This window comes from Canis lupus, chromosome 16, assembly GCF_003254725.2.
Source record: "Canis lupus dingo isolate Sandy chromosome 16, ASM325472v2, whole genome shotgun sequence".
NCBI classification, from domain to species: Eukaryota; Metazoa; Chordata; class Mammalia; order Carnivora; family Canidae; genus Canis; species Canis lupus.
Window position 1 is genome coordinate 24,887,332 of NC_064258.1, and position 12,964 is coordinate 24,900,295.

Consider the following 12,964-nt stretch of genomic DNA (forward strand, 5'->3'; position numbering starts at 1 on the left):
ATTTTCATCACCCCACAAAGAAGCCCTATCCCATTAGCAGCCACTCCCCATTTCCCTTAAACCTCCCAGTCCCTACCAACCATTAATCTACTATCTCTTGGAATTGGCCTATTCAGGACATTTCAGATAATAGAAGCAATACAAAGAGCCACTTCTTTAGATGATAAAGGAACTGTTTCTGAAAGGCAAGTATTTGAAGAGTAACCAGATCTGTTAAAAGCCTGTAGCTCCGTTGGTTCTTTTTTGCCCAGGTTTGAGCAGGTGACCCCCAGAGGGAACCGTTAGGGCAGGGTCGTTCTATTGGATTGGATTCTTGGTTTCTTCTCTGGGCCATGTCAAGCAGGCTCTATGAGAACGGTGGGACTGACGGTGATTCTCTGTACTGGAGACATCCTCACTCGTCCACCACCTCAGAGGACGAGTTACCGTGTTCTCCCAAGAATCAGGCATGGCACCCAGAGGCTGGCAACTGCGGTAGGACTGTCCAGCCCTACCTGCCCACCCCACCTGCTCAGGCCTGGCCAGGAGGCCTGCTGCTCATGGGCCTCTGGGCAGCCGCCAGGAGAGTGCAGAAGGCCAAGGAGGGAGAGTGGCATCCCTGGAGAGGGGACAGGCCCTGCCCCTGCCTCTGACCACAGATGGTCATGGCTCTGTCTATCCCATAGGGGATAGGGAGTGTATTGAGTAGGGTACTGGGGAGAGAAGACTTCTCTGACATTTTGGTGCGAGTGGGCACATATCATCAGACCACACCTCTGGGGCATCTTCCCCTCCTGAGGAAGGGGTGCTGAGAACTCCCGGAAGATGATGTTTTCATTCCTAGCAGGATCGTCCATCCCCTGACAGTGTGGCATGGGCTGCGAGGTGCTAGTCATGTGCTACATTTAAATGACATGTGGTGCTTTCCAGAGTGTTTTCCTCTGTTATCTCAAGTGAACCTTACTTTACAAGATAGGTCAGCGATAACCTCTTTTTCTGGATAAGGAAAGCAGGGTCTGAAAGCTCATCTCGCATCAGGGAAGTTGGGAATGTCATAAATGGAAAGTTCCATAAAATTTATCTAGTTCAGAGATCAGCAGACTAGGGCCCGTGGGCCAAAACCGGCCCACCACTTGTCGGTGCCAGTAAAGTTTTATTGGAACATAGCTGTGCCTGTTTGTTTCCACGCTGGCTACAGCTGCTTTCTCACTCTAACGGGCAGAGTTGGGTAGTTGTGACAGAGACACAAGTCTCAAGTATTGACCATTTGGTCCTTCGTAGAAAACGTTGCTGACCTCTAGTTTAGCTAACCCACCTCGTTTTTTTAGATAAGGATATAGAGGCCCAGGGCCAGAAGCACTGTGTCCAAGGTCACACAGCTCTTGGGTAGCTGTACAGCCGGGTCGGTCTCCCTAAACCTCAGTGCTCTTGCACTGTGGCCTGGGATTCTTTACTGGATACAAGGTGATGAACTTCTTTTTCTTTCCAGAGTGGACTCACCCCCCTCCATCTGGTAGCACAAGAAGGCCACGTTCCAGTGGCAGACGTGCTTATCAAACATGGTGTCACAGTGGACGCCACCACGCGGGTAAGGCAGGCAGCTGACGCTTGTGTCCACGTGGGCTTGTCCTCCTTCCTCCCCCTTCTCCTCTGTGTGTGTGTGTGTGTGTACCCCTCATCCCACCCAAGACCTGCTTTCCTCATGCTTCAGAGGCAGGCTCGTCCATGGAGCTTTGAAACCCCAAGGGCTTGGCAGGGCATTCTTCTCTGCCACTTCCTGGGGGTGGCGATGGGGATTGAAGACACCAATCTCATTATCTTACTTTCTAGGGAGAACTTGGAAAAGTTTGCTAGACCTTTGAACCTCTATAGTGAGAAATGAGGAGGAACATTTAATCATGATTCTATCCATCAGATATGTCAAAAGGTCAGGCTTGCATGGATTCACTTGAAGATCCAGCCCCTTTTATTCCAGCAATTAGCTAAATTCAGTTCAACTTTCTTTGAACCACTTCTGTGTGCAGGGAGCTCCATGGGGTTGTTGAGGGGCACAGCACATGGGGTGGGATGTGCCCAGAGGAGGGGAGGGGACAGGAGACTGGGAGGGAACGTGAGGTGAAAGAGAGGTGCCGCTGCCCCCACAGAGTGCAAAGCAGGGAGAGGGTGTTTCCATTTGGTGAAAGGAGGAAGCTCCATGGCACAACTGGCATTTCATGCCTTTTACCACTTAGCAGTTGTATTAAAAGGAATAGACAAAGTGACACCCCTCCAGCCCCCACCCATTCCAGAGTTCCACAGGAACACCAGTCAACCATGTCATGTTAAAGTGTCTTTGAGAAAAATCTAGCAACTGTTTTATCCCCAACTGTCTGCAGCTTCACCAGGAATCTACTTAAAACCTAACAACATTCTGGATCTGTGAGGCTTTCGGGGACCCACTTAGATCTTTTGGGGTCCTGTGTGAGGGAGACCCTAGACTGAATTAGAATTCAGGGTCCCAGAGCCATACTGTTGCTTGAGGTACAGCCTGCAGGGTCTGTCTCAAGATGGTTTCTGGGACCTGGCATCAGCTCCCCGAGGACATTCAGGACCAAAGTGCCCAGGGAACCTGGCCTTGTCTGTCTGCAGGGAAGCACCCAACCATTTAGCAGAACGGATTCCTTGAAAATGAGCTCCCTTGCACCCAAACTCCAATCAATCTGTAAATACCCCAAACCTGATTGTTTCAGGCAATGACTAGTTCATATGAATTCTATTCCATCACAACTCAGTAACCTGGATGGATTTTGTGGGGTTTTTAGACAGTGGAGTTTCCCCTTTCTAGTGGAAGTAAGTGTGCTCTTGCCAGGTGGGCGGCCACCTCCATGCAGCTGGGTGTCCCCGTCGGAGCTCCCTTCCCAGCGGATGTACGGATGGTGGCTCTCTTCCTGTGGACTGGTCTCCCCTGGCTTCTGTTACCTGTGGCTGCCCAGCTTTGCCTGCCACCTGCTCACACCTCTTCTTCTCTGCCCCTCCCTCTATGTGCTGTCTCCAAATGTGGATCTGCCCACTTAGACCTCTTCATGGGGCTCAGTGTCAGTTTTCCCATCACCTCCTTGACCTCATCTCCTCTTGGACCTCACAGGCATCTCAAACTTCATTTGTCTGAAACCTGGCCCTGTTCCTTCCCAGGCCAGTGGTGTCCAGCGGCAGCAGCAGCACAGCTCACACCTTGTAGCAGCTGCCAGCCTTCCAAAGGGCTTCCCAGGCCGTCCTCCCACTTAGGCAGCCGTTGTAAGGATCACAGTCAGGCCCAGCCATCATGGCTCTGGGGATGCCCGGCAGCCCTCCTCTCACTTGTTCTCACTTCTTGCTTTCCAGATGGGTTACACTCCGCTCCATGTGGCCAGTCATTATGGAAATATCAAGCTGGTGAAGTTTCTGCTACAGCACCAGGCAGATGTCAATGCCAAGACTAAGGTGTGGGAGCACTTCAGAGCTGACCTGTATACTTCTTAAGTACCAAATTAGGGTGCAGTCAGGGTTACTCTGGGTGTGCCTCAGGCTCTACCAGTTTTAAGCTTTGATCCCAGGGGAGGAAATGGGTAAACTACATTACTTTGTGTGTTGTGCATAGAAGGCAGACAGGCCTTCGTGTAATTGTGGGGAGTTGTTTCTCTCGTAGCTAGCTAATCTGCCAAAATGTCACTTCACTTTACAGCAAGGATACAGTCCCTTGCACCAGGCGGCCCAACAAGGACATACAGATATTGTGACCCTGCTTCTCAAAAATGGTGCTTCCCCAAATGAAGTCAGCTCGGTAAGTACCCATCAGAAAACCACTCTCATGGGCAGCCCTGGGAGACCCTCATTAACCAGGAGGCTCCATCTCTCCTTGCTGCTCATCTGGGGCCTGGACAGACTGTAGGGACCTTAAAGTCACAGCTGCATCAGCATTATGGGTGTATGATGATCAGTTTTTCTTTCTGGTAAACTGTAAGTTAGCCTTTTAAAAAAAAAAAGATTTTATTTATTTATTTAAGAGAGAGAGCTCATGCATGAGCAGTGTCAAGGGCAGAATCAGAGGGAGAGGGAGAAGCAGACTCCCTGCTGAGCAGGAGCCCAATGCGGGCTAAATCCCAGGACCCCAGGATCATGACCTGAGCCAAAGGCAGACGCTTAACCAACTGAGCCACCCAGGCGCCCCTGTAGGTTATCCTTTTAAGTACCATTTACTCTCTCCCTTTTATCTTTGTTTAAACGTCACCTTTGAAACTCTTTCTATATATGTGAAGCTTTCAATATAGTGCAAGTGAGCACAAGCAAACGTCTCAAGTGGTTCATGCTATTTCAGGGCTTCAGGGTTGTCTTTAGCAACGTAATCATTATTGAGTGGGGTGTCCTCATCTGACAATGAGCAGGTTTTACTAGATCTTCTCCATGGCCACTTCCAGCTCTGAAAGCATGTGAACCTTTGCCTATATACGTGGCTGCTACACTTACAACTGTGGTTGGAGCTGAATCTGTCCAGGGCTCAGGGCACATCCTGGACCTGGAGAACGTAAAAGAAAAATAAAGCCTCAATATCCATTTACTTGCTCATAGCTCTGTCTTTTCAATTCGGAGCAGAAAATATGCTCATCCCCTGTTTCTGCTGATTGTGATTGCTGATTGGCCTAAACAGTTCACTGAAGTATGTATGGATTATTTTAACTGTTTTAACCCTAAGTAATCAGCAGCCAAAGAACTGGTGTTGGAAGCAGTGAGCAGCACTTGCTTGCTACTTTCACCTTCCAGAATTGCATATGGTGCCTTCCTGACCCATTCCTTCCAGTTGGTCTGGTTCCCTCTTGGTGGTTCTTGATGTGTCCTGGCAAGATTCCCCCGTTCTCATTTCAAAACTCCCGCACTCAGTGCTACAGATTTAAAGCATCACTGCCTTCTTCTCTCCCATACCCCATCTTTATAAGCTTCCTTTGCTAACACCTGTCTGGGTTTACACAGGTGGAGAGGTCTTGCTCTGGGTCCTGAGGTGCAGCATGTCCACCAAGAGCCTTCTAAACCATTAGAATGTGAGCTTGGTCTGTGTGAAAGGGGCAGTGCTTTCTCCCAGAGTCCATTCTCCTGTCTGATCTCACCCTCTGCCTGCTGTTTTTCCAGAATGGAACCACACCTCTGGCAATAGCCAAGCGCTTAGGCTACATTTCTGTAACAGACGTGCTCAAGGTTGTCACAGATGAGCCCAGTTTTGTGGTAAGTCAGCTTCTGCACTACACCCGCGATCCCAGACATACACAGCCTGACAGCCAGGGCATCCCTCTGGGTTACTGCGGGGTGAGGAGCGCATTCTGGGGTGCCTGGAAGGAAGCACCACCCAGTGCAGAGCCGGCCCGGGACAGTGCCGGTTCCTCAGTCACGCGGAGCTGCACTGCCACCTACTGGCAAGACGAGTTTAGGGCTGTGCTCAGACCCAAGGGGGCAGAGACCGCCGCCTATTTCTTCCCTTGCCAGACATCAGCTCTCAGGTGGAGGGCCTCTCAGCTTTGATTCTCTTCCTGTAAGACAAACCTCCTTTCTCACCTCCTTCCTGTCTCCACAGTCATAGCTAGGTAACCTCCAGATCAGTGGAAGGGCCCACCAATCTATTTGAGTTGAATTATCTGCTTTTTCTCAATGTAGTTAACCAGTGACAAGCATCGACTGAGTTTCCCTGAGACAGTTGATGAGATCCTGGATGTCTCGGAAGATGAAGGTAAAGCCTGGGATTCACAAAAACTTGGGGGCAGGTCAGACAGCAGGGAGCACACGGGGCCTTGAGCCCTCCCTCCTGGGGGCTTCCTGCTACCTGCCGCACCGACCAACCATCCTTGCATGCCCACGGTCTGCGGGTCTGTATCAAAGCCAGAGAGAACCACTTTTTAACGACATTGTCTGTTACCAAAAAGACACCTTTGGTGTAATTTTCAGAGAAGGAAAAATCTACGTCTCTGAGATTAAAATACAATATTCCGTGAGGTTCTGTAAACATATGTGTGTTTGCACATATTACACAGTATGGAATATGATTCTACTCACATCAACTCTCAGACTAAAGAACTGCAAAAACATTTGGCCTGAAAAAAAAACATTTGGCCTGATATTTTCCTTGTGCTTTGATCAAATAACAAGCTGTTTAAATTCTGTACAGATTTTTTTGTTAAGCTACTCTGCTGACCACATAATGGGTCAGTAGGCCTTAGAGTGTCTCCATTATTATGAAATCACTGTTGTTTCAGCTTCTGTGAACCGCAGAGTACTAGGAGAATTTATTCCTGCCCCACAAAAGCCCAGCTCCTCACGGAAGTCTGCAGGGAGCCCTTGTGATGTAAAATGTTGGGGCTGATCTGGATCATCTCTCCGGCCCCTGGTGGTAGAACTGTGTCAGGGAGATGATTAAAGCTCCTTTTGTGTCTCCTTTAATGATATGCCTCTTGCTTTAACTGACTTCCATCCCGTCCTTTCTTAAACTTGGCTCTCTTTGCTTTCCAGGAACTGCTCATATAACTATAATGGGTATGAAATCCTTTCTGTTCCCTGTGGTCCTTTCTCACGAGTGCATTCCACCCTAAGCAATCCCAGCTCTCACTAATCCATTTCTGCTTTCAACCCTCCCCTGATAGCTAACACTCTGGAGGCAGGAGCTTGACAGCTATAAGATCCACGCAGGGCGGGGAACTCCTGTCTGTCCATTTCTGTGTCTGTACCCATGCTACTGTGTTCGTGATCATAACTGCATGAGCTGTTGTTATTTCATTCTGTCAGCTCCAGATCACAGAGCCAGGACACTCACTGCTGAGTGACAGTAAATGACCCTGCAAGGTCGAGGGCTCCCACTCCAGGGCAAGCAAGGAGAGAGAAACAAAGAGGCGGTCTGGCTAGTGGATGTAGTTTAAACCTCTTTGGAATGGACTTAGGAAAGGATGAGGTTTCAGCTGCCCAGTGATTGCCAAAAACCCTAGAGTCCTCCAGAATGAATGGGTTTGGTTCCGCTGTAGTTCACCCCTCTGTCGAGTGTGGTGTGCAAAAGACAGAAACTACTCTTTCCTTGGCAGTCTGCCTACCCTGCAAAGGCTGTTTTGAGGTGGAACTTGTCAAGCCAAGAGAGCCCTTTCTGGGCTCTATTTTTTGATCTTCTACAAAGTCTGGTCAGGAGCGGTCAGGAGCAGCTGCCTTGCTCTATGGACCAGGGCTGGTGGAGGAGGACTGGCCCAAGACTAAGTCACTGTTAGTGGTCCCCTTGGAGCAGCAGAGCAGCAGGGACACCCCCGCCACCGACCACACCCAACTCCACTCCTGGGGGGGGGGGGGGCGGCATTGAGAGGAGGAGCAGGAAAGCAATTTTTATAGAGAAAGAGGAAATCTCTCTGCCATCACTCACATCACCTTGTGTGGTTTCAGGGGAAGAACTCGTCTCCAAGGCGGAGAAACCAGATTCCAGGGATATAGATGAAGAGAAGGAGTTGCTGGATTTTGTGCCGAAGCTGGACCAAGTGTAAGGAGCACACACGCCCAGCCCTGGGACACAGGAGAGAGGGCCTCCCAAACAGGGAAATGTCACCAGAAGGCCAGGCCCTTCGTGTGCCCCTGGCAGGGACAGGGTGGTTGCACTGTGGGTCCCAGCACCTCAGGATCCTTGAGTTCTGTGCCTTGTGGAGTGGGGATGCAGAGGCCTCCCTTGTAGTGGGTGGTCCTGGCAGTGCCTCTCTTCCTCTTTGGTGTCCCTGCTCCCAACTTTCTGACTGCCCCCCCGCCACCTCCTCATTCACAACCCGTCCCTCTCATGCATTCCCTGTTCTCACCAGAAAAGTCCACTGAAGAAGATTCACATTAACAGCTGTTGCCCAGCTGGACTCACACCCTGACCACGTCCCTCTATCCACACAGCACCTTAGGGAGACTGCCCCCCCCTCCCGCCACCGGAGGGTTTGTGTCTGTCTGAAACACACTCCTCCTCACCCCTCACTGCAGGATTCCCTGACTTACTCCCTGGCAGGCGCATCAGCACACAAGAAGATCTGGTGAATAAATCTAGACAGAGCAACTCTGTAGAAACACTGAGTCCTCAGTGTTGTCTGAGAAGATAGACGCGTGCCAGCTTAGCTCCATGGTGTATACAAAACAGGAAGTGAAACCCCAAGTGTGTTTCATCAATGTAGTATTTACTGTAGAAAACCTGAATCTCAAAACTCAAAATCATTAGTATTTACTACACATCAGTTAGGAAGAAATACGAGACTTGGCCCCTCATAAAGAACCACCTGGGATATTTGGTGGGGTCACAACCCTGCCACCCGAGGTCACAGAGCAGTGCAGATGATGTGTTGGGGCCAGAGCAAGGAGCCTACTAACAAGGGCTCTGAGGCTGAGAAGCAGGTGAGAAGCGCGAGGGAAGGCTTCGTGCAGGAGGCAGCCCCTGCAGCCAGACTTGTGAAGGACAGTTGGGCCCCCTGAATGGCTCTGAGGCGAGGGAAGAGGCTGGTCCCCATGAAAGGCTAAGTTGTATTGCATGTGTGGTGGGCACTTTGGGTTGTGGCAAAGGGGCAGGTGGGATAGGTTCTCACAGGGGTACAGAGCTGTTTCGTTAGGCCTCCCACAGCAGGTAGGGGCCACTCAGAAGGATCATCCATTTGATTTTCCCGTGTTCTGGGCATACAGGGTAGAATCTCCAGCCATTCCGAGGATCCCTTGTGTCACACCTGAGACAGTGGTGATCAGATCAGAAGAGCCAGAGCAGGTAAGAAGCACTTTTTCTCTTTTTTTCCCCATCTGTAGAGAGCAGGTACCCTGGGACAGTGATGGTTTGGAGATAACCAGCAGTAGGACAGGAACCACGAATTTAAAAGCTCGTAGCATTCACCAGGCCCCTAGACCCATACTTCCACATGTCCTTTGCAGTCTCCCTGGCTGCCAGAGTTTTTCCCATCCCGGATATTAAGGACAGGAGCCTCAGAGAACCCAAGAGAGTGCAAGATATGCTGGGTCCAGTCACGAGCAAGAAATGACGCCAGAAAATCTGGCTCCAAGGCGTGTGTTATCCCAGTCACACTTCCCGTGCACAGGCCCGCCCCTTGGGGCAGCGGGTCACAGTGCTTGAGAGGCCGCTGATGCCAAGCTACTCCTTTCTTTCACGTCCATTAGGAAGGGGAACTGTTCCTGCCTCCCCTTCCTCAAGGGATTATTGGAAGCTGAAAATACCAATACAGTGATGAAGGGGTGTCGGGTGTGCTCTTGGGAGGACTGTTAGTCATCACAGTCTCCTACCCAGCAGTTTCCCTGCATGCCACCTGAATTTGTCCCCAAAAAACAGTGAGATGATTTCAAACAATTTAATTTCCCTTGATTTAGTATTGTGCTGTTTGGCACTTTTTTTCCCCATCCACGGCCAGGAGGTTTCAAACCTAGGATAAAAAGCAGTGTGGTGTTTGGAAGTTGGAGATGATTGTTTTGAGGCCTGATAACTGAGTTGGGCATGGCCTGTTTCCTGGCCAAGGCTGGTCTTGTCCTTGCCACCCAAGGGCTATATGTCTGAGAGCAGCAGCCATGGCCCCAGACCCAAAGGGGATGTGCGGGGACAAGCCAGCTATGAAGCTGTCCCCTCAGCCATTCCGTGCTCAAGTCTGTCATAGCACTGTGATGCTGTTGTCAGTCACTGAGAGGCATTAGCAGCTAGGGTCAGATATGGCCCTGGCACAGCCGGGGCATGTTCCCTGGATGCCATCAAAGACAACAATGAGAAAGTAACCAAGTCAACCTGTGTCCTGTTGTTCTGTGACCAACCCACTGAGTCACGACCTCAAGCCAGTGGGTATTCCTGGACTCGTACTATGTGCCCTGCTCAGGGCTTGGTGTAGGAGCACTGTGAGACCCAAGCCCACCCCCAGGAGCAGATTGGGCCAATCGGGAAGGGTGGGCTTGGATCCATGAAGCCAGTTAGTGCAGGATGCAATAAGAATCAATGTCCAGGTGCTCAATGGTGCTGTGTGAAGCCTTCTGGATTGGAGTGATGGTAAAGCTTCGTGGAGGAGGCGAGGTGTGAGGGTGGGTAGACAGGGCCAGCAAAGGAGAGGGACAAGGGCATCAGGACCCATGGGAATGAGAGCGGAGGTGAGAATAAACCTGGGAAGGGACCAGCCCCAGATGCAGCCCCTGCTGGCTTTCGTGAGTTCCTTGTGATGTGCAAGGCCCCATGCATGGCAGCCCCATGTCTGTGCCGCTGCAGTGTCACCGAGGGGCAGGGACCATCCCGTTTGGTAAGGCCATAGGAAGCCCCCCAAGGGTAGGGTCTGCTCTGCTTCCCTGTACCTCACAAGCCTGCAGGACAAGTTGCTTGCCCAGAGTTAATCAGTGAGGAGGTGATGGTGCCCGGCTCCAGTAGCAGGTCTGCGCAAACTGAGCTCTCTAGGACCGGGGCTTCAGGTTGTGGCTGGAGGAAAGGGGGAGCTGCAGTTTGTGCAGTGGATGTAGGACCTGAAAGGAGCCAAAGAAAAGCCATGGTGGTAGGAAGAGGTCTGTGTTTCCTTTCAGACCCCAGGAAAGCCTGTTACAAAGGGTCAGTGGTGAGTGGGCAGGACTACTTATAATGCGTCACTCGCTTTCTGGTGACAAGAGGCTCCCGAGCCTCCGCAGCCCAGAGCTACAGCAGCTGGGCCGAGACTAGCGCCTGTAGCCCTGGAAGTGATGGGACAATTGGCCTCTCTCTCCTATTCAGGCGTCTAAGGAGTATGATGAGGACTCGCTTATCCCCAGCAGCCCAGCCACGGAGACTTCCGACAACATCAGCCCAGTAGCCAGCCCCGTCCACACAGGGTAAGTGACCCCGTGGCAGGGACTCACGGGCTCTGGGCCCTCCTCTCCCCGTCTTAGAGCAGGTGCACAGAGAAGCCCAACATGGATCTGCCCGTGCCCTAGGTTTCTGGTGAGCTTCATGGTGGATGCCCGAGGAGGCTCCATGAGGGGTAGTCGTCACAATGGCCTGAGGGTGGTGATCCCGCCCCGGACCTGTGCTGCACCAACGCGGATCACCTGCCGCCTGGTCAAGCCCCAGAAGCTGAGCACGCCACCCCCACTGGCTGAGGAGGAGGGCCTGGCCAGCAGGATCATTGCCCTGGGACCCACAGGGGCCCAGTTCTTAAGGTGAGAGGTCCCTCGCGTGGGACATGCGTGTGCAACACGTGTCTCTAACCTGCCGCCACCCCGCCGCAGGGCACAGGGAGGGCCAGCTCTGGAGCCCCACACCATCTTATTCCTTTACTGTCCCCACAGAGTCACAGGATCAGGAGCTTTGACTCCTGTTCTCCCAGACACACTAAAAAGTCCATAGCCCAGTGGGAGCTTATTCCTCTCGAATCTCCTATGACTCTAAGGAAGGGGACTGAGAAGATAGGGCTACTTTGGGCCCCCCAGGGTTTAATTATTTAAGATCTAAAATGGTATTTCTAGGGGCAGCCCCTGTGGCTCAGCGGTTTAGCGCCAGCCTTGAGCCCAGGGCGTGATCCTGGAGACCTGGGATTGAGTCCCACGTTGGGCTCCCTGCAAGGAGCCTGCTTCTCCCTCTGCCTGTGTCTCTGCCTCTGTCTCTGTGTCTTTCATGAATAAATAAATAAAATCTTAAAAAAAAAAAATGAAATGGTATTTCTAGAAGACAGCCCTACTGTATTGCCCCCAACGAAAAGATTAATGGGCTTCAGAGGTTTATTCCTCTCCTTTGCTGAAGCAGAGTGGGGCTCTGCTTAAGCCCTGCCATCCGTCAGGCACCATGGGCAGTGGTGTGGGACATTGCCTGGGAGGCCCTGCCTTGCCATCTGAGTCCCTGCCGTCCCCACCTCCGAGCAGCCACCCAGCACTCCTGACGCAGCCCACAGACTGCTTTTGTGTTGCTCTTCCATTCCCCGGGGTATTCCTCGCCGCCTCCCTCCTGAGGAAAGGTCATTAACACCAGTTGAAAGAGGAGGCAGCTGGGGCTGGGAGGGGTTTGGTTCCCACTCTGCGGATATCTAGGCACATCTGGCAGGTTCTTGGCATCAGGTCCGAGGGCTGGGTTATTTGGCTGAGCCTCCGCTGCATGGCCATGGCAGGACAGCCCCGTGTGAAGGGAGGTGGAATCCTGTGCTAGCTGTCACTCGGGGGCCCTGACAGTGAGTGAGGTGCCCTCGGAGCATCTCAGGAGCCCAGTGCAGGTCTGTTCCCCTGTCTGGACCTACCCCAGGATGGGCCTCACTCTGGCTGCAGGATCCCTCCTTCACCTAGATGGGTACCTGGGCCTCAGCCTGGCCTTTCCTCCCTGGGCCCAACCACCTGCCTGCAGGCACGCACACCCACGTCCATGCCCCTTGCCCCCCACCCACTCTGTCTCCTCAGCCCCGTGATCGTGGAGATCCCCCACTTTGCCTCCCATGGCCGTGGGGACCGCGAGCTCGTGGTGCTGCGCAGTGAGAACGGCTCCGTGTGGAAGGAACACAAGAGCCGCTATGGAGAGAGCTACTTGGATCAGATCCTCAACGGGATGGACGAAGGTAACTGAGCTCCATGCCCTCCTCTTTACAGAAGGTGGGATTTGAGCTTGCGCATTTGGGGTGGGAGAGACTGGGGATAGCCCCATCAGGTTCGTTCTGGGTCTCTGGGGCACCTAAGGGGGTGCACAGCCCCAGTGGTAGGTACCCGGGGAGAAGGCTCGCAGCCCCACAACTGGGTTTCTGGGGCACCTAAGGGGGCATGCAGCCCCACTGCTCGGTGCCCGGGGAGGGGTCGTGCAGCCCCACTGCTGGCTGCCTGGGAAGGGGGCTCCCAGCCCCACAGCTGGTCCCTGGGACACCTAAGGGGGCGCACAGCCCCACTACTCAGTGCCTGCGGAGGGGGCTTGCAGCCCCACAGCTAGGTGCCCGGAGAGCATCCGCGCAGCCCTGCTGCTGGGTCCCTGGGACTCCTAAGGAGGCGCACATCCCCATTGCTGGGTCCCTGGGGCTCCTAA

At 52.6% G+C, this 12,964-nt stretch overlaps 1 protein-coding gene across 1 annotated transcript in view; it reads left to right on the forward strand.

Annotated features, from left to right (window-relative positions):
- The window catches only part of ANK1 (ankyrin 1), a 216,623-nt gene that overhangs the window by 161,056 nt on the left and 42,603 nt on the right, over nt 1-12,964 (forward strand). The window contains 10 exon segments of the mRNA XM_025440516.3: nt 1,469-1,567; nt 3,340-3,438; nt 3,680-3,778; nt 5,119-5,211; nt 5,638-5,710; nt 7,396-7,489; nt 8,653-8,731; nt 10,706-10,803; nt 10,906-11,130; nt 12,355-12,509. Coding sequence (XP_025296301.3) covers nt 1,469-1,567; nt 3,340-3,438; nt 3,680-3,778; nt 5,119-5,211; nt 5,638-5,710; nt 7,396-7,489; nt 8,653-8,731; nt 10,706-10,803; nt 10,906-11,130; nt 12,355-12,509 — 1,114 coding nt within the window.